General features: G+C 40.5%; 2 protein-coding genes across 2 annotated transcripts; both read right to left on the reverse strand.

The window, feature by feature from the left end:
* Positions 1 to 1,554: 1,554 nt before the first annotated feature.
* LOC134840698 (uncharacterized) lies at positions 1,555 to 9,931 on the reverse strand. Its single transcript, XM_063856681.1, has one exon. The coding sequence runs from the start codon at positions 9,007 to 9,009 to the stop codon at positions 1,603 to 1,605; it is 7,407 nt and encodes a 2,468-aa protein (XP_063712751.1). The 5' UTR covers positions 9,010 to 9,931; the 3' UTR covers positions 1,555 to 1,602.
* Positions 9,932 to 11,015: 1,084 nt separating this feature from the next.
* LOC134840699 (uncharacterized) lies at positions 11,016 to 19,639 on the reverse strand. The gene has a single exon (XM_063856682.1). It carries the CDS (start codon positions 18,739 to 18,741, stop codon positions 11,335 to 11,337), a length of 7,407 nt encoding a protein of 2,468 aa, XP_063712752.1. The 5' UTR covers positions 18,742 to 19,639; the 3' UTR covers positions 11,016 to 11,334.
* Positions 19,640 to 20,977: the final 1,338 nt, after the last annotated feature.

Genomic DNA, 20,977 nt, shown 5'->3' on the forward strand with positions numbered 1-20,977 from the left:
TCCAGGTACCTGATTTAGAGGGGAAAAACCATATCACCAACAACAGTCGATGAATTTTGAAGACAGCAATCATATAGCTTCTTAAAAAGAGAACCCCCAGGAAATTAAACAAACAGAAAACATGCATCTAAACTTGTCGCATAACAGACATTTTCTAACGTTCACTTAAGTTACTATTGCGTCAATTATTACCGAGCCGCTGCAAAACCAGACATTTTTGTTCCCACCACTGAAGTGGAGACGAGCTGTGTCTTCGGGAGTGTTTTATCATTTTTAGACTTTTTCCATAAAAAACCAGGTACCACAAACAATCATCAGAATGGGTTGAATGATATATCACATTAAAGCCTAAAAACTGTCAAGGACAACAGGTTCGATTTTTTGTTTAATTTTGAGCAAGTAACGTTTGTTTTGAGCAAAAAGTCGTCTTTTTTAGTACGTAGAAAACTGAGTTTTCTTCCAAAAAAGTTCGAAAGCTTTATTTAGCGTTTTCTTGTCAATAAAAAACGTTTTTGAAAAAATCGGCAAAATTGCTTCGAAAGTGAAAAGATTTAATGTTTTAACTTTTTCAAAAGGAAATCTTTTCACTTTCGAAGCAAAAAAGCAAAGTAGAATATTGAACAATAGGTTGTAAAAAAACAATGAAACAAAACAGTTCGTTATGTAATTTATTATTACTAAATTTCAGCTTAGGGTCTTCGTATATAACTTAGTATGTATGAAAAAGACTGATTCTTAAACAAAGACATTTCGCAGATTTTATGTCTGAATAACAATGACACCGCGCCAAGTTTTCCTAGTTTTTTGGAATCTGAATTAAGACTGATAGGGATTTAACATGATACCAGACTTAACAATCTGCTACTTTTTCTGAAGGCAACAAAAAAATTGGCTGAAAAACTACCGTGTGCCATTACTCGTTTCAGCATCTTGCTCACTAGGTCTCAAATAAAATTACGGAACAATATTCCGAATATTTATTCAGACCTTTTCTTCAGGTCAATCTCATGTCTGCGCATATTTGAATCAGCAGCAGCTGCGGATCTGCAAATTAAAGGCTAGATGATAAAAATTGATGCTGCTCATTAGTACCAAAAAGAATCTTGACTGGAAAATTTCTCAGAGCGATGAAGGGGGACCAAACTTTCAGCATATTTCATTTTTTTTGCTGAACGTATACTCAATAATTTGGAACGAAACAAAAGAACTGAATAACAATTAATTTCAATAGCGTAATTTTAGTATAAGCAAAACAAAATACAACATATTTATTTTTTATCTTATTCAAATTCGTATAAACGCACAATTATTATTTCGAACATAAAATACAACCAAAATGGAACACAGTTGATTGAATGGGAAAACGATACACAAAAAGACCATGTCAAACCACAATCTTAACCATTTTTTATTGATAAACACACCACATGATTTTGCCCACTTTTGGCGTCAATGTTTTATTGCCCTTTATGAGCCAAGAAAAAACTGATTTGACAGAAGAAAATAGAATAAAGAACATGTGCAATATTATACATGTGATATAGAAGTAAAAAAAAACGGAGTATTTTTTCATCGGCACTGTTTCAAATGACTCAAAAGTTGTTACACATTTTCCAGACGTACCAGATATGCCAATTTTACCCTTGCGCAATCAAATACCGCGTATTCCGAGAAAAATTGCATTCGATCTACTTTAGAGGAGAGATCGTCTTTCAGTTTCACGTCTCGGAACCGGACACCTCCCGGAATCGTTTGTTCCGATATCTCCACATGTTCTGATGTGCTATTCGAACAATAGATGCTGTCAACATTTGGGGGTTTAACAAACTCGTGGTAAGATGTTTTCTCCGGTTGATGCATCATGCGGCCGAGGTTCACATGACATAATACCATATACAATGACTCTTTTATTGGGACTGCTTTCTTTAATGCTTCAAGAGAGCAGTCTGTAAATTGAGCAGAGGGTTCATTCAACCGAAAGGGTTCCTGGGCGACTATGCGGGTAACTCCTTCGGTTAACAGAGACATCACATTTCGGTGTCTCATTGGATACCATAACAGCATGTGATTCTTATACTGCTCCAAGTCCGATTGCTCTTTTTCCTTTTCATTTTCTACAATAAGCGACTTTGATTGCGTACTATTGACAGCAAATACTTGTTTCATTCTGTGAGTTTTAGATACTTTGTTCACACATTGGTTCAACATTTCAACCACTACATCTTCCTGAGGAAGGGGCACAATTTGAAGAGATAAGTTCTTCAGTACAAAATCAACAGGATGTATTTTCTCACTTTGCATTTTGGCCATGCTCGATAACAAGACTTGAGAATATTTGTGGAAGTTTCGAATTGACTCAATGATCACTGCAAGCAACTTGATTCCCTTCTTTGTATAAAACGGCTGAAAACTACATGGGTCAAAGGAAACAGGCAGGCTGTAGTATATTTCATTAGATAAAGTGTTCATTTTGTGCGAAGTTGTCAACACTTGAGACCAGTTGGGGCTTTTCAGTGATAGCTGCACTTCAAGTTCATCAACTAGACTCTGCATTGAACTCATTTCATTTTTCAACTTATCAATTATCCCATCTGAAGTTGAGCAGAGTTCAAATCGAAAGTCGGCGAAGTCAGAATCAGACGTTGATAAAAAGTCCAAACTCAAAACCGTCTGTGACAAGACTTCTTCAATCAGTTGAAAGATGACCGGTTTTGACTTCTCAATTTCAGACTCAGCCGTTACAGTAGCCAGAGCCGAAAGTTCATCTGAGATAGGCTCAACGCTTACTTTTCTACAATAATCACTTTTCAGTACAGTGTATTTCCTCGGTTTCAGCACGAACTTCTGTTCCCTGTAAGCGTCCCACAAATTGTCCGTCTTCGTTTTGAACAGTCTTGAAAACTCCTTCTTTGCCTGCTCTAAGCTTTGAATCAATTGACTCTGCACTTGAGTCGGTTCCTGTTTGCCGACTAAGCCCGAATTTATATGCAAATAGTAGCCATTCCTGCTCGGAGCATGCACCAGTTGCATTTTGTAGAAGTAGAAAGAAACCACGCGAGGGTTTGGGGCTTCTCCCGTCTCCACTCGGATGAGTCGCGCGTCCATCGGCAACCCGTTGTCGACCACAACCTCCGCTTTGCATCCCACACTTGCGACGACGTGTTTATCGATTTCGGCTACAAAGTCTTGTCGGCTAAATGTTGTCTTAAATTTCTCAAACATATCAGCACTGATAGCTGCGAAGTCAACGGGCGACTCATTGATGGCCAATGGATCCTTCATTTCTACTTTAGGTAGCTCGGGTGGCTTCAAATCTTTCGGCACCATGCATCGGTTTCCAATTCTCATTCTATCTGCCAGTTTGTAGAACTTGTTGTCAAGAGCTAGTTGATAAGCCGTTTTCGAAAAACCATCTGAGACTTCGTTGAAGTTAACGCCATTCAAAATTAGACAATCAACAATATCAACATTTTCAACTCCTAAATTGATCGCAGCTTGGACTGCGCAATGAGCTACACACTGACCTTGAGAGTCTACAGTTGCCAAATCAATTTTAGAGCAAATCTTCGTTTCCAAGTTCCCAGCTGATGCCGAATTCTTTTCTAGGAGACAGTTCACCTTGTCCAGATTTCCAGACGCTACTGCATGCATAATTGGGCTCTTCTTGTTTTCATCGCATTTGTTCAAATCGAAAGATCCGGTGCTGACCAAAAATTTCAGCACTGAGCAGTCTTCAATTTTCTGAATGGAATAAATCAACGGTGTGCAAAGGCTTATTTCAGAGTCCGAGTTGTAAGCCTCATACACTGTTTTGCTAACATCTCTTACAGGTCCAAATCGAATCATTATGTCGGTTAACTTGGACGTGGAAAACTTCTCGTAGCAGAGTTTGACCGTCTCCAAGTCACCCGACATCAGGGCGGCTGCCAAAACAGTTCTACTGAAATCATCTTTTGCGAAAGCTACTTTTTCACAGTCCAACTTTTCCAGCAGAGATTTAAGCAACAAGACATTTGCCGAGTAGGCGGCGTAATGAAAGCACAACACATTGTTCGGTTTGTCTTCATTTAGCACTTTAACCGACTTGGCGTACAGTTGCTCTATCAAATCCGAAGTCTGGTTCGCACTTGAGGACTGGAAATAAGCGAGAGACATGTCGTGGAACTGAGTCAAACCAGTGTCTGCTGCGGGAACCAGAGACTCAGGGTGCATGTTGTTGAGAAAAACGGCAGCTGCTTTCATTTGACCACTCCTGATGATTTGAGAGAGAAAATAAGAGTTTGTAGCTGTCGCTGCAAACCTCTTAACGGCCAAGAAAAATAATCTCCACATGTTGAAATGAGCGATGAGACTGAAAGCGGAAATCTTTCTCAGTCCACACTCAGATTTAGATAGCGAAGGAACCACATCTGGATTGCTATCCAGTGAAGTCGGAATGTAGGCATACAGCATAGTCAGGTCCAAATTCAAGTCGCTATTCAGAATGCCAATTGCACAGTCTTCCTTTCTGTTGATTAACGCGTAACAGAGAACAGTATTTCCATGCACGTCCGGAGGGTGGGCGATGTCAAGATCTTTGATCACCTGGGCACACAATGAAGACCCTTTACCGGCTATATAGTGCATAACTGTGCATCCGTTTCTATCCATGGGTGCGAAACTGGCACTGGAGTTCTCCAGAAACAGGAGCAGAAGTTCCAGAGGGTCGAATGTGGTCGAGGATAGTGCTGATTCATTCTCGTCTTCCCGATTGCAGGAAAAGAGAACATGCAATGGAGTTTTTCCTTCTGAGTTTTGAATCAGAGCCGAACATCCTGCTTTCAGGAGCATCTTACAACTGTCAACAGTCAGCGCCAAATTCAGTCTTACCGCATAATGCAGCACTGATTCGCCTTCTTTGTCAACAATATTCAGATCAGGTACTTTGGCTATTAACTTTTCGAGGCACATCAAACCTTTAGCTGTTTGAATGTTCTCAACAAGAACGTGCAAAACAGATTTTTGAAGTCTTTCAGTCCGAATGTTTAGATCGACTGATTTAGTTAGAAGCAATTCAAGAATGTCCACGTTTTCAATTCGACACGCCATCATAACAGGTGTCATATCATCAAAATTTGACCCTAGTTTCGAATTCTTGGACACCTGCATGTTGAGATCAGCTGTATGAGTAGCTACCAATTCAACCACAGATAGAGGACAGTTGTGAGCAAGAGCAACGTGCAAAGCGTTCACTCCATCCAACTTCTCATTCGGACTAACATCATTCTCAAGGAGTGTTTTCACCAATGAAGTTGATTGCTTCAAGGAGCCAAGAGAAGATATCTCACACGCCCGTTGCAGCGCGTCAAGACCGTCCTTTCCTATCAAAATGTTGCATTTTGAGAATGTCACTAAATATTGAATCAAAGTTTTCAGACCCTGTTCAAATTTTTTAAAGTTTTCAGCATTCGCTTTCAGACAATTCAGAAATTCTCCCAAGGGAGTACGCCCATTATTAGCAACCTGTTTCGAAAAATCTTCGTTCGCGCAAAGATTTGAAGGAATCTTCAAGAGCAGCTCCTCGACATTCGCAACACACGCATGCTGCATAATTAGGTGCAAAACATTAGTCCCATTTTCCAATTCAGCTCCAGAGAGGAAAGTTCTGGAATTTTCCAGAAACAATTTAGCCAGAGGAACGTTTCCAGAGGAAAGAGCAAAAGACAAAGGCGGATCCACGAAAGGCGAGTAAGAAGACATATTCAAATCAGCGCCACCTTCCAAAATCAGTTTCGCAATATCGACAGTAACGGATTTTTCTTCATTATTCAATTCACTTTTCTGTGCTATCAGATGTAGGGCACTTAAGTTACTAGAATCCAGTAGCTTACAATTTGGTTTAACTGCCAATTTGATGAGAAAGGCGACCGTCTCTTTTATTATGCGCACATTCTTTTCACTGGCACAAACCACTTGAAGGATTGTTCGACTGAATGGCGCACATTTTGCATTGATGTCCACTTCTTTCGAGTAGAGAAGCCGAGTGGCGAGGGCGAAGTTGCCCTTTAGGACAGACGCGAACATGGCATTCAGTCCATCGTGATTGACAGGTAAACTAAGAGACAGACCGATGTCTATTAGCAACATCAGACAATGCGACCAGCCATAGCAAGAGGCGTAGTGTACTAGCGAGTTACCATTCACATCCACAATGGTAGGGTTGGCCCCACTACAAATCAACAGACTCGCTATATTTTGGAACCCATTAATTATAGCATGTGACAACGCACTTCTGCCCACTGAGTCTTGCAAATTAACATCACTTTTCCTGCTCACTAACAACTCACAACATTTAAAATGGCCTGCAGAAGCTGCTAACATCAGTGCAGTTAAGAGTCCATGTTTGGAGCCTGTCGTAATATCAGTGTCAAAGCATAGAGGTAAGAGTATCTCTAAAACTTCCAAACTACCTGACTCGGCTGCTAAATGAACACACGTCTTCCCGTCCAAATTCGCACTCTCAATCAGCTTTTGCTGCTGCATGGAGTCCGTCACATTCAACAATGTCTGCACGTTCTTCACTCTGTTCGTCTTGCAAGCCACCATCAAAGGAGTTAGGTCTTCAGTCCGTGTTACGTAATAGTTCAAACTTGAACCGACACTATTACATAACAAGTCTAGATTGGTTGCACTTTTGCAGACTGCAGCATAATGGAACGGATACCAACCTTGTTCATCAGTGTGATAAACAAAACTAGGGTATTTTTCTAGAATTTTTGCGAAATAGATACTATTACTAGAAGCAGCTGCCGCATGGATAACATTGAAACTGAGACTTGAACATGTGAAACCTTCAGAAGCTAAGACTGATTCTAGATTCGATTCCGTAAACTCTTCCAACACTCGCACAACTTGGTCATTACTGGCCGAATTTCCTATTTTTAATACATGAAGTGCAGTTTTGTGATTCCCGTTTTTGAGGGCAACGTGAGCAAACTTGTGCAGGGAACTGACGTGGCCTTTTGAGACCAAAAAGTCAATGACGTTGAACGGTTCCGGTTCCATCTTCATGAGATCTTCGAAAAATGAATCGCTAGGGAACTGTCTCTGCTTCAGAAACAGGTCTTCACTCAAGAAGTCATCATCGTCCAACAAACAACTCTTCCAGGGCTTCGTTTTATTGATTTCCGCATTTTTGTCCATTAGTAGGACTAAACTGGTGACGTCATCATTAAGAGCGGCAGTTTCAAAGGGCCCTTCTCTGCAATCTTTACTCCTTCCACAACATGCAGAATCTATTTTCGGGTCGGCCAGGAACTTCTTCAGCACATCCATATCTCCAAAAGAGACCAATCGAATCAGCTGTTTAGCCTTGAAGTTACTGTCTCCTACATCGAACACATACTTGCTGTCGTAGAAGAGGTCATTCGGGTTCACTTTGATTCTGGCCGCAAAGTTTTCTCGTGCACTTCTGATCGGACTTTTAATCGGCGACAGTGTTTTCTCCAACTCCTGCCCAGAACTGCCTGGACTTTGCGCTTTCGTCGGCGTACTCCGACAGGCTCCGCCGCGCGTCTTTCTCTCCACACTAGGACTGAACTCTTCGTCCACGTCCAATTGAAGTCCTTTTACTTTTTGTCGGTCTGCAACCGCAATTTGATTACGAGTCGGTCGCCCTCGTTTTCCAGCTCCTCCCGAGCTCTTTACTGAGCCACCTCGTGTTTTCGACTTTGGAGCCACGTAGTCATCGCTGGCATCCGAAAACTGTTCGCTACTTTCGACCGAACTTAAACTCCGCTCCCTGTTTCTCTTCAAAGGGGCTGGGGTTTTCTGGGCGGTTTGATTTTTAGCAGAGCCTCGTTTCTCATTTGCAGTTGGCTTCAAATCAGGAACCTCTTCCTTCGCTTCCCCGCTTGGCTGAGGCGGCAACTCTAAACTGACTTTTTCCCCCTTTTCAGATTGGATCGACTTTTTCAGAACGTAGATGGACCTCATGATCTCACTGTTGGGCAAAATGATCCTGTCTTTTCCCAGACTGTCCACATTGACGTTAGTCAGAATACATCCCTTGTCTATTCTGTCAGGGAAAGACCATTTATACTGGTTGGGACTCTTTTCAATTTCTAACCAGCGAATGGAAACATTCGACTTTGTATTTGGATACACATTTTGACACAAAAGACACAAGTAGAAGTTTTCGCCTTGCAGATCAGATCTCACCGTGCAGTAATCTCCTTTGTCAAAAAGAGTTTCTTTAGCATTTGAGGATGATGCAGTAGGTGATTTTTTTGGTCGAGTCTTCGCAGGTGCGCTTTTAGCCGACGGCTGCGCCGGCTGAGGAATTACCTCTGGTTCCACTTCTTCCAGATCCTCGAATTCAAAATGACGCACTGGAACCCTGGCTCTTTTAGATCTGGACGCTGCTAGTGTCTCAGAAGGCGCTGATTTGGGCCCTGTTTTCAAACTCCCTCCTCCTCTACTAGAACTGTTGCGAGTATTCACAGAAGAACTTGAACTGGTTGATGACGTGTCTACTGAGATTGGCTTCAACACTGGCTTCGTCAAAACTGGCTTCGAAACATCTGCTTTGGGTTCCGAAACAGACGGCTCTTCATCTATCGTCAAAACTTCCTCATTGCCCGAATTAGACCTTGTCAAAGGCGACTTGGCTTCTGTGCTTATAGCAGAAGCTCTTCTATTGCTGTTCTGTCCACTGTCAGACGCAAGAAGTTTGGTAATTTCAGAAGCCTCGCTTGCTATTTTAAGCGAGCTCTCCACTCCAAGCTTGCTGAGATTTTGTTCTTTCGCTTCAACCGAGATGACTGAGCTAACTGGAGTTGACACATGGTTGGAAGCGTCGCCATTAGTCTCCATATTCACTTCAGACACTGGAATCTTTTCAACTTCCGCTTTTTTAGTCTCATTTTTTGTCTCTGCATTTTTTGCAGCATCTCCTTCGACAGGAGCAGCTAAACTGTTCTCCTCAGCAGAATTGGCAGCTGATCCGTTGCAATCACCCGAATCAGTCATTATTGTAACGCCGTTTTTCAATTACATTGCAGATTCTGAAAACAATTACAAATGCTAGAAGTAAGATAAAAAATGCATAAAGAGACAATTTCCATCCTAGGAAGAAGAATCGGCCGGCAGAAAAAATGAGGTCAACAGGAAATTTGGATTGGAAAAATTTAAACTCAACTATAACACACTAATTACGAGGTTCTTGTTTAATTAAGAGTAGCTGGTTGCCGGACAAGTTGTAGAGATAACTCCGGACACATCCGTAAAAACCTTTAAAAAATATATATTTTTTCTAATTTGCGCCGTTTTTAAGGGTGGTGTAATGAGAGGAAAAACGAAAACTATACTTTAAACTATACTTTTCACGGCTTAAATGAAAACTTTTTTTTAAAACTACCTTTGATTTAACGAGACGTTCAACAAGCAATTTTTATGAACCTAGACTCACTTTGTTTTGATCATGATGCAAGCATAGCCAATTCAATTGTTTAATTTGACTTTCATAAATCTTTTGACACTGTTTCTGAGAAACATTGAAAATATGTAGAAATTTTTAGTCAGATGAGTTCTTACTTTTAATGAAGAGCGCAACGAGTTACAACCGATGACACACTATCTGAGCCTGGTGTCGTTGTTACCAAAATCGTACCGCAGGGCAGTGTTCTTCTTCCCAAAACTTTTATCAAAAATTACGTTTTAAATTTTTACACAGAGGCGAAGCTGAGCTTCGCCCACTTGCGATACATAAAGCTACGAAATTGCGAAAATTGAAAAAACGCCGAACAACAACACCCGAAATTCTGATGAAAACCTGTGGGTGAACACAGCAACCAGCATTAAATTAGCATAAAAAATAACGGAGCGGTAACTATGCAGACAAAACCAGGAAAATTTTCAATCTAAAACTTCCGAACATACCTTATCAAAGTTGAATTAAATTTAAAAAAAAACGACTGAAAACAAATTCAAAAAAAAACAAGGCAAATAGGCCGACAGAATTAAAGCCAACACTTAATAAGCTGGAAAACAGTCAAAAAACTTTCAATAAAAAATCATAAAAATATTTGCATCTGCCCGCTACAAAGCAAGCCCTATACAGGCAAAATAAGTACGCTGCATATACTGCATATTTGTAAGTTTACCAATTCAAACTTCTTTCTAAATATTTATCATTCTGTGACCTAAGTTAATTAAAGGAAAAAAGGAGTGGTGCTCGGTTACAAAACCCTTGCTTTTCGCAAGGGTTTAAAATGTTAGGCAAATAAGCCGACAGAATTAAAACCGACACTTAATAAACTGAAAAACAGCCGAAATATTTTCAGTAAAAAATCATTAGGAGATTTGCATCTACCCGCTACAATGCAAGCCCTATACAGGCAAAACAACTACGCTGCATATACTGCATTATTGTAAACTTAACACTTCAAACTTCTTCCTAAATCTTTAACATTATGTGTCTAACATTAGTAACCGGTTGCAATTCTCTTGCTTATCGCAAGTAATAAATTTTTTTAATTTTTTTTCAGATTTATCTGCTATCATAAAATTGAGCTTTATCCGGCATGTAAATTACATATTAAAAAATATCGGCCTCATATTTGGTTTGCAGAGGTCACCATCTTAATGAACGTGGAGAATTTCAGCAGTTTTTTAACGATGAATTAAATTTAAGCTGGATTATAGTAGTGAATCAAATTCAAATTCACCATTCTGCAAGATGCTGGACAGATTATATGACTCAGATATCACCGAGTTTTTTACCTTTCATAATGATTCGCTAGGAAGATTGACCTGTTTTGGAATGCAGTTCAACGAGAAATTTTTATGATTTTGATTACTTTTTCAATCGAGTTACGCCTGTAGTAAACTATTTAGTTTGCAAGAGAATTCTATCAGTTATTGGTATTCTAGCCACAACGAAGAAAAAGGATTTAAAATTAAGCTTGTCGAACTTTTGCAATTCGCGTATTTTAGTATAAGCAAAACAAAATACAACATATTTATTTTTTATCTTATTCAAATTCGTATAAACGCACAATTATTATTTCGAACATAAAATACAACCAAAATGGAACACAGTTGATTGAATGGGAAAACGATACACAAAAAGACCATGTCAAACCACAATCTTAACCATTTTTTATTGATAAACACACCACATGATTTTGCCCACTTTTGGCGTCAATGTTTTATTGCCCTTTATGAGCCAAGAAAAAACTGATTTGACAGAAGAAAATAGAATAAAGAACATGTGCAATATTATACATGTGATATAGAAATAAAAAAAAACGGAGTATTTTTTCATCGGCACTGTTTCAAATGACTCAAAAGTTGTTACACATTTTCCAGACGTACCAGATATGCCAATTTTACCCTTGCGCAATCAAATACCGCGTATTCCGAGAAAAATTGCATTCGATCTACTTTAGAGGAGAGATCGTCTTTCAGTTTCACGTCTCGGAACCGGACACCTCCCGGAATCGTTTGTTCCGATATCTCCACATGTTCTGATGTGCTATTCGAACAATAGATGCTGTCAACATTTGGGGGTTTAACAAACTCGTGGTAAGATGTTTTCTCCGGTTGATGCATCATGCGGCCGAGGTTCACATGACATAATACCATATACAATGACTCTTTTATTGGGACTGCTTTCTTTAATGCTTCAAGAGAGCAGTCTGTAAATTGAGCAGAGGGTTCATTCAACCGAAAGGGTTCCTGGGCGACTATGCGGGTAACTCCTTCGGTTAACAGAGACATCACATTTCGGTGTCTCATTGGATACCATAACAGCATGTGATTCTTATACTGCTCCAAGTCCGATTGCTCTTTTTCCTTTTCATTTTCTACAATAAGCGACTTTGATTGCGTACTATTGACAGCAAATACTTGTTTCATTCTGTGAGTTTTAGATACTTTGTTCACACATTGGTTCAACATTTCAACCACTACATCTTCCTGAGGAAGGGGCACAATTTGAAGAGATAAGTTCTTCAGTACAAAATCAACAGGATGTATTTTCTCACTTTGCATTTTGGCCATGCTCGATAACAAGACTTGAGAATATTTGTGGAAGTTTCGAATTGACTCAATGATCACTGCAAGCAACTTGATTCCCTTCTTTGTATAAAACGGCTGAAAACTACATGGGTCAAAGGAAACAGGCAGGCTGTAGTATATTTCATTAGATAAAGTGTTCATTTTGTGCGAAGTTGTCAACACTTGAGACCAGTTGGGGCTTTTCAGTGATAGCTGCACTTCAAGTTCATCAACTAGACTCTGCATTGAACTCATTTCATTTTTCAACTTATCAATTATCCCATCTGAAGTTGAGCAGAGTTCAAATCGAAAGTCGGCGAAGTCAGAATCAGACGTTGATAAAAAGTCCAAACTCAAAACCGTCTGTGACAAGACTTCTTCAATCAGTTGAAAGATGACCGGTTTTGACTTCTCAATTTCAGACTCAGCCGTTACAGTAGCCAGAGCCGAAAGTTCATCTGAGATAGGCTCAACGCTTACTTTTCTACAATAATCACTTTTCAGTACAGTGTATTTCCTCGGTTTCAGCACGAACTTCTGTTCCCTGTAAGCGTCCCACAAATTGTCCGTCTTCGTTTTGAACAGTCTTGAAAACTCCTTCTTTGCCTGCTCTAAGCTTTGAATCAATTGACTCTGCACTTGAGTCGGTTCCTGTTTGCCGACTAAGCCCGAATTTATATGCAAATAGTAGCCATTCCTGCTCGGAGCATGCACCAGTTGCATTTTGTAGAAGTAGAAAGAAACCACGCGAGGGTTTGGGGCTTCTCCCGTCTCCACTCGGATGAGTCGCGCGTCCATCGGCAACCCGTTGTCGACCACAACCTCCGCTTTGCATCCCACACTTGCGACGACGTGTTTATCGATTTCGGCTACAAAGTCTTGTCGGCTAAATGTTGTCTTAAATTTCTCAAACATATCAGCACTGATAGCTGCGAAGTCAACGGGCGACTCATTGATGGCCAATGGATCCTTCATTTCTACTTTAGGTAGCTCGGGTGGCTTCAAATCTTTCGGCACCATGCATCGGTTTCCAATTCTCATTCTATCTGCCAGTTTGTAGAACTTGTTGTCAAGAGCTAGTTGATAAGCCGTTTTCGAAAAACCATCTGAGACTTCGTTGAAGTTAACGCCATTCAAAATTAGACAATCAACAATATCAACATTTTCAACTCCTAAATTGATCGCAGCTTGGACTGCGCAATGAGCTACACACTGACCTTGAGAGTCTACAGTTGCCAAATCAATTTTAGAGCAAATCTTCGTTTCCAAGTTCCCAGCTGATGCCGAATTCTTTTCTAGGAGACAGTTCACCTTGTCCAGATTTCCAGACGCTACTGCATGCATAATTGGGCTCTTCTTGTTTTCATCGCATTTGTTCAAAACGAAAGATCCGGTGCTGACCAAAAATTTCAGCACTGAGCAGTCTTCAATTTTCTGAATGGAATAAATCAACGGTGTGCAAAGGCTTATTTCAGAGTCCGAGTTGTAAGCCTCATACACTGTTTTGCTAACATCTCTTACAGGTCCAAATCGAATCATTATGTCGGTTAACTTGGACGTGGAAAACTTCTCGTAGCAGAGTTTGACCGTCTCCAAGTCACCCGACATCAGGGCGGCTGCCAAAACAGTTCTACTGAAATCATCTTTTGCGAAAGCTACTTTTTCACAGTCCAACTTTTCCAGCAGAGATTTAAGCAACAAGACATTTGCCGAGTAGGCGGCGTAATGAAAGCACAACACATTGTTCGGTTTGTCTTCATTTAGCACTTTAACCGACTTGGCGTACAGTTGCTCTATCAAATCCGAAGTCTGGTTCGCACTTGAGGACTGGAAATAAGCGAGAGACATGTCGTGGAACTGAGTCAAACCAGTGTCTGCTGCGGGAACCAGAGACTCAGGGTGCATGTTGTTGAGAAAAACGGCAGCTGCTTTCATTTGACCACTCCTGATGATTTGAGAGAGAAAATAAGAGTTTGTAGCTGTCGCTGCAAACCTCTTAACGGCCAAGAAAAATAATCTCCACATGTTGAAATGAGCGATGAGACTGAAAGCGGAAATCTTTCTCAGTCCACACTCAGATTTAGATAGCGAAGGAACCACATCTGGATTGCTATCCAGTGAAGTCGGAATGTAGGCATACAGCATAGTCAGGTCCAAATTCAAGTCGCTATTCAGAATGCCAATTGCACAGTCTTCCTTTCTGTTGATTAACGCGTAACAGAGAACAGTATTTCCATGCACGTCCGGAGGGTGGGCGATGTCAAGATCTTTGATCACCTGGCCACACAATGAAGACCCTTTACCGGCTATATAGTGCATAACTGTGCATCCGTTTCTATCCATGGGTGCGAAACTGGCACTGGAGTTCTCCAGAAACAGGAGCAGAAGTTCCAGAGGGTCGAATGTGGTCGAGGATAGTGCTGATTCATTCTCGTCTTCCCGATTGCAGGAAAAGAGAACATGCAATGGAGTTTTTCCTTCTGAGTTTTGAATCAGAGCCGAACATCCTGCTTTCAGGAGCATCTTACAACTGTCAACAGTCAGCGCCAAATTCAGTCTTACCGCATAATGCAGCACTGATTCGCCTTCTTTGTCAACAATATTCAGATCAGGTACTTTGGCTATTAACTTTTCGAGGCACATCAAACCTTTAGCTGTTTGAATGTTCTCAACAAGAACGTGCAAAACAGATTTTTGAAGTCTTTCAGTCCGAATGTTTAGATCGACTGATTTAGTTAGAAGCAATTCAAGAATGTCCACGTTTTCAATTCGACACGCCATCATAACAGGTGTCATATCATCAAAATTTGACCCTAGTTTCGAATTCTTGGACACCTGCATGTTGAGATCAGCTGTATGAGTAGCTACCAATTCAACCACAGATAGAGGACAGTTGTGAGCAAGAGCAACGTGCAAAGCGTTCACTCCATCCAACTTCTCATTCGGACTAACATCATTCTCAAGGAGTGTTTTCACCAATGAAGTTGATTGCTTCAAGGAGCCAAGAGAAGATATCTCACACGCCCGTTGCAGCGCGTCAAGACCGTCCTTTCCTATCAAAATGTTGCATTTTGAGAATGTCACTAAATATTGAATCAAAGTTTTCAGACCCTGTTCAAATTTTTCAAAGTTTTCAGCATTCGCTTTCAGACAATTCAGAAATTCTCCCAAGGGAGTACGCCCATTATTAGCAACCTGTTTCGAAAAATCTTCGTTCGCGCAAAGATTTGAAGGAATCTTCAAGAGCAGCTCCTCGACATTCGCAACACACGCATGCTGCATAATTAGGTGCAAAACATTAGTCCCATTTTCCAATTCAGCTCCAGAGAGGAAAGTTCTGGAATTTTCCAGAAACAATTTAGCCAGAGGAACGTTTCCAGAGGAAAGAGCAAAAGACAAAGGCGGATCCACGAAAGGCGAGTAAGAAGACATATTCAAATCAGCGCCACCTTCCAAAATCAGTTTCGCAATATCGACAGTAACGGATTTTTCTTCATTATTCAATTCACTTTTCTGTGCTATCAGATGTAGGGCACTTAAGTTACTAGAATCCAGTAGCTTACAATTTGGTTTAACTGCCAATTTGATGAGAAAGGCGACCGTCTCTTTTATTATGCGCACATTCTTTTCACTGGCACAAACCACTTGAAGGATTGTTCGACTGAATGGCGCACATTTTGCATTGATGTCCACTTCTTTCGAGTAGAGAAGCCGAGTGGCGAGGGCGAAGTTGCCCTTTAGGACAGACGCGAACATGGCATTCAGTCCATCGTGATTGACAGGTAAACTAAGAGACAGACCGATGTCTATTAGCAACATCAGACAATGCGACCAGCCATAGCAAGAGGCGTAGTGTACTAGCGAGTTACCATTCACATCCACAATGGTAGGGTTGGCCCCACTACAAATCAACAGACTCGCTATATTTTGGAACCCATTAATTATAGCATGTGACAACGCACTTCTGCCCACTGAGTCTTGCAAATTAACATCACTTTTCCTGCTCACTAACAACTCACAACATTTAAAATGGCCTGCAGAAGCTGCTAACATCAGTGCAGTTAAGAGTCCATGTTTGGAGCCTGTCGTAATATCAGTGTCAAAGCATAGAGGTAAGAGTATCTCTAAAACTTCCAAACTACCTGACTCGGCTGCTAAATGAACACACGTCTTCCCGTCCAAATTCGCACTCTCAATCAGCTTTTGCTGCTGCATGGAGTCCGTCACATTCAACAATGTCTGCACGTTCTTCACTCTGTTCGTCTTGCAAGCCACCATCAAAGGAGTTAGGTCTTCAGTCCGTGTTACGTAATAGTTCAAACTTGAACCGACACTATTACATAACAAGTCTAGATTGGTTGCACTTTTGCAGACTGCAGCATAATGGAACGGATACCAACCTTGTTCATCAGTGTGATAAACAAAACTAGGGTATTTTTCTAGAATTTTTGCGAAATAGATACTATTACTAGAAGCAGCTGCCGCATGGATAACATTGAAACTGAGACTTGAACATGTGAAACCTTCAGAAGCTAAGACTGATTCTAGATTCGATTCCGTAAACTCTTCCAACACTCGCACAACTTGGTCATTACTGGCCGAATTTCCTATTTTTAATACATGAAGTGCAGTTTTGTGATTCCCGTTTTTGAGGGCAACGTGAGCAAACTTGTGCAGGGAACTGACGTGGCCTTTTGAGACCAAAAAGTCAATGACGTTGAACGGTTCCGGTTCCATCTTCATGAGATCTTCGAAAAATGAATCGCTAGGGAACTGTCTCTGCTTCAGAAACAGGTCTTCACTCAAGAAGTCATCATCGTCCAACAAACAACTCTTCCAGGGCTTCGTTTTATTGATTTCCGCATTTTTGTCCATTAGTAGGACTAAACTGGTGACGTCATCATTAAGAGCGGCAGTTTCAAAGGGCCCTTCTCTGCAATCTTTACTCCTTCCACAACATGCAGAATCTATTTTCGGGTCGGCCAGGAACTTCTTCAGCACATCCATATCTCCAAAAGAGACCAATCGAATCAGCTGTTTAGCCTTGAAGTTACTGTCTCCTACATCGAACACATACTTGCTGTCGTAGAAGAGGTCATTCGGGTTCACTTTGATTCTGGCCGCAAAGTTTTCTCGTGCACTTCTGATCGGACTTTTAATCGGCGACAGTGTTTTCTCCAACTCCTGCCCAGAACTGCCTGGACTTTGCGCTTTCGTCGGCGTACTCCGACAGGCTCCGCCGCGCGTCTTTCTCTCCACACTAGGACTGAACTCTTCGTCCACGTCCAATTGAAGTCCTTTTACTTTTTGTCGGTCTGCAACCGCAATTTGATTACGAGTCGGTCGCCCTCGTTTTCCAGCTCCTCCCGAGCTCTTTACTGAGCCACCTCGTGTTTTCGACTTTGGAGCCACGTAGTCATCGCTGGCATCCGAAAACTGTTCGCTACTTTCGACCGAACTTAAACTCCGCTCCCTGTTTCTCTTCAAAGGGGCTGGGGTTTTCTGGGCGGTTTGATTTTTAGCAGAGCCTCGTTTCTCATTTGCAGTTGGCTTCAAATCAGGAACCTCTTCCTTCGCTTCCCCGCTTGGCTGAGGCGGCAACTCTAAACTGACTTTTTCCCCCTTTTCAGATTGGATCGACTTTTTCAGAACGTAGATGGACCTCATGATCTCACTGTTGGGCAAAATGATCCTGTCTTTTCCCAGACTGTCCACATTGACGTTAGTCAGAATACATCCCTTGTCTATTCTGTCAGGGAAAGACCATTTATACTGGTTGGGACTCTTTTCAATTTCTAACCAGCGAATGGAAACATTCGACTTTGTATTTGGATACACATTTTGACACAAAAGACACAAGTAGAAGTTTTCGCCTTGCAGATCAGATCTCACCGTGCAGTAATCTCCTTTGTCAAAAAGAGTTTCTTTAGCATTTGAGGATGATGCAGTAGGTGATTTTTTTGGTCGAGTCTTCGCAGGTGCGCTTTTAGCCGACGGCTGCGCCGGCTGAGGAATTACCTCTGGTTCCACTTCTTCCAGATCCTCGAATTCAAAATGACGCACTGGAACCCTGGCTCTTTTAGATCTGGACGCTGCTAGTGTCTCAGAAGGCGCTGATTTGGGCCCTGTTTTCAAACTCCCTCCTCCTCTACTAGAACTGTTGCGAGTATTCACAGAAGAACTTGAACTGGTTGATGACGTGTCTACTGAGATTGGCTTCAACACTGGCTTCGTCAAAACTGGCTTCGAAACATCTGCTTTGGGTTCCGAAACAGACGGCTCTTCATCTATCGTCAAAACTTCCTCATTGCCCGAATTAGACCTTGTCAAAGGCGACTTGGCTTCTGTGCTTATAGCAGAAGCTCTTCTATTGCTGTTCTGTCCACTGTCAGACGCAAGAAGTTTGGTAATTTCAGAAGCCTCGCTTGCTATTTTAAGCGAGCTCTCCACTCCAAGCTTGCTGAGATTTTGTTCTTTCGCTTCAACCGAGATGACTGAGCTAACTGGAGTTGACACATGGTTGGAAGCGTCGCCATTAGTCTCCATATTCACTTCAGACACTGGAATCTTTTCAACTTCCGCTTTTTTAGTCTCATTTTTTGTCTCTGCATTTTTTGCAGCATCTCCTTCGACAGGAGCAGCTAAACTGTTCTCCTCAGCAGAATTGGCAGCTGATCCGTTGCAATCACCCGAATCAGTCATTATTGTAACGCCGTTTTTCAATTACATTGCAGATTCTGAAAACAATTACAAATGCTAGAAGTAAGATAAAAAATGCATAAAGAGACAATTTCCATCCTAGGAAGAAGAATCGGCCGGCAGAAAAAATGAGGTCAACAGGAAATTTGGATTGGAAAAATTTAAACTCAACTATAACACACTAATTACGAGGTTCTTGTTTAATTAAGAGTAGCTGGTTGCCGGACAAGTTGTAGAGATAACTCCGGACACATCCGTAAAAACCTTTAAAAAATATATATTTTTTCTAATTTGCGCCGTTTTTAAGGGTGGTGTAATGAGAGGAAAAACGAAAACTATACTTTAAACTATACTTTTCACGGCTTAAATGAAAACTTTTTTTTAAAACTACCTTTGATTTAACGAGACGTTCAACAAGCAATTTTTATGAACCTAGACTCACTTTGTTTTGATCATGATGCAAGCATAGCCAATTCAATTGTTTAATTTGACTTTCATAAATCTTTTGACACTGTTTCTGAGAAACATTGAAAATATGTAGAAATTTTTAGTCAGATGAGTTCTTACTTTTAATGAAGAGCGCAACGAGTTACAACCGATGACACACTATCTGAGCCTGGTGTCGTTGTTACCAAAATCGTACCGCAGGGCAGTGTTCTTCTTCCCAAAACTTTTATCAAAAATTACGTTTTAAATTTTTACACAGAGGCGAAGCTGAGCTTCGCCCACTTGCGATACATAAAGCTACGAAATTGCGAAAATTGAAAAAACGCCGAACAACAACACCCGAAATTCTGATGAAAACCTGTGGGTGAACACAGCAACCAGCATTAAATTAGCATAAAAAATAACGGAGCGGTAACTATGCAGACAAAACCAGGAAAATTTTCAATCTAAAACTTCCGAACATACCTTATCAAAGTTGAATTAAATTTAAAAAAAACGACTGAAAACAAATTCAAAAAAAAACAAGGCAAATAGGCCGACAGAATTAAAGCCAACACTTAATAAGCTGGAAAACAGTCAAAAAACTTTCAATAAAAAATCATAAAAATATTTGCATCTGCCCGCTACAAAGCAAGCCCTATACAGGCAAAATAAGTACGCTGCATATACTGCATATTTGTAAGTTTACCAATTCAAACTTCTTTCTAAATATTTATCATTCTGTGACCTAAGTTAATTAAAGGAAAAAAGGAGTGGTGCTCGGTTACAAAACCCTTGCTTTTCGCAAGGGTTTAAAATGTTAGGCAAATAAGCCGACAGAATTAAAACCGACACTTAATAAACTGAAAAACAGCCGAAATATTTTCAGTAAAAAATCATTAGGAGATTTGCATCTACCCGCTACAATGCAAGCCCTATACAGGCAAAACAACTACGCTGCATATACTGCATTATTGTAAACTTAACACTTCAAACTTCTTCCTAAATCTTTAACATTATGTGTCTAACATTAGTAACCGGTTGCAATTCTCTTGCTTATCGCAAGTAATAAATTTTTTTAATTTTTTTTCAGATTTATCTGCTATCATAAAATTGAGCTTTATCCGGCATGTAAATTACATATTAAAAAATATCGGCCTCATATTTGGTTTGCAGAGGTCACCATCTTAATGAACGTGGAGAATTTCAGCAGTTTTTTAACGATGAATTAAATTTAAGCTGGATTATAGTAGTGAATCAAATTCAAATTCACCATTCTGCAAGATGCTGGACAGATTATATGACTCAGATATCACCGAGTTTTTTTACCTTTCATAATGATTCGCTAGGAAGATTGACCTGTTTTGGAATGCAGTTCAACGAGAAATTTTTATGATTTTGATTACTTTTTCAATCGAGTTACGCCTGTAGTAAACTATTTAGTTTGCAAGAGAATTCTATCAGTTATTGGTATTCTAGCCACAACGAAGAAAAAGGATTTAAAATTAAGCTTGTCGAACTTTTGCAATTCGCGTATTTTATGCAGATATACAATGTGCAGAAGTTAGTTTTCTAGCCGAACTCTAGTCAATCTCTTTGTACAGCTAGTTTAAATTCTTGGTTATTTCATTGCTAGCTACTCAATTAAATGATTTAAGCCTTTCTCTCTTTTTCTCTCTTTTTTTTCTCTCTCTTTCTCTCTCAGTATCGTTCGAATTGCGACTGTGAGGGCTTCGATAAAATAAATCATTCGATGTATTCCGATGAATATTTACGGTACTTGATTTGAGGTGGAAAACATAAACATAGCCAA

Source organism: Symsagittifera roscoffensis, chromosome 2 (assembly GCF_963678635.1).
Source record: "Symsagittifera roscoffensis chromosome 2, txSymRosc1.1, whole genome shotgun sequence".
Lineage (NCBI taxonomy): Eukaryota > Metazoa > Xenacoelomorpha > Acoela > Convolutidae > Symsagittifera > Symsagittifera roscoffensis.

Excerpts from the sequence above, each read along its gene's own strand:
- LOC134840698 (XM_063856681.1), bottom strand. The coding sequence starts at position 9,009 with ATGACTGATTCGGGTGATTGCAACGGATCAGCTGCCAATTCTGCTGAG.
- LOC134840699 (XM_063856682.1), bottom strand. The coding sequence starts at position 18,741 with ATGACTGATTCGGGTGATTGCAACGGATCAGCTGCCAATTCTGCTGAG.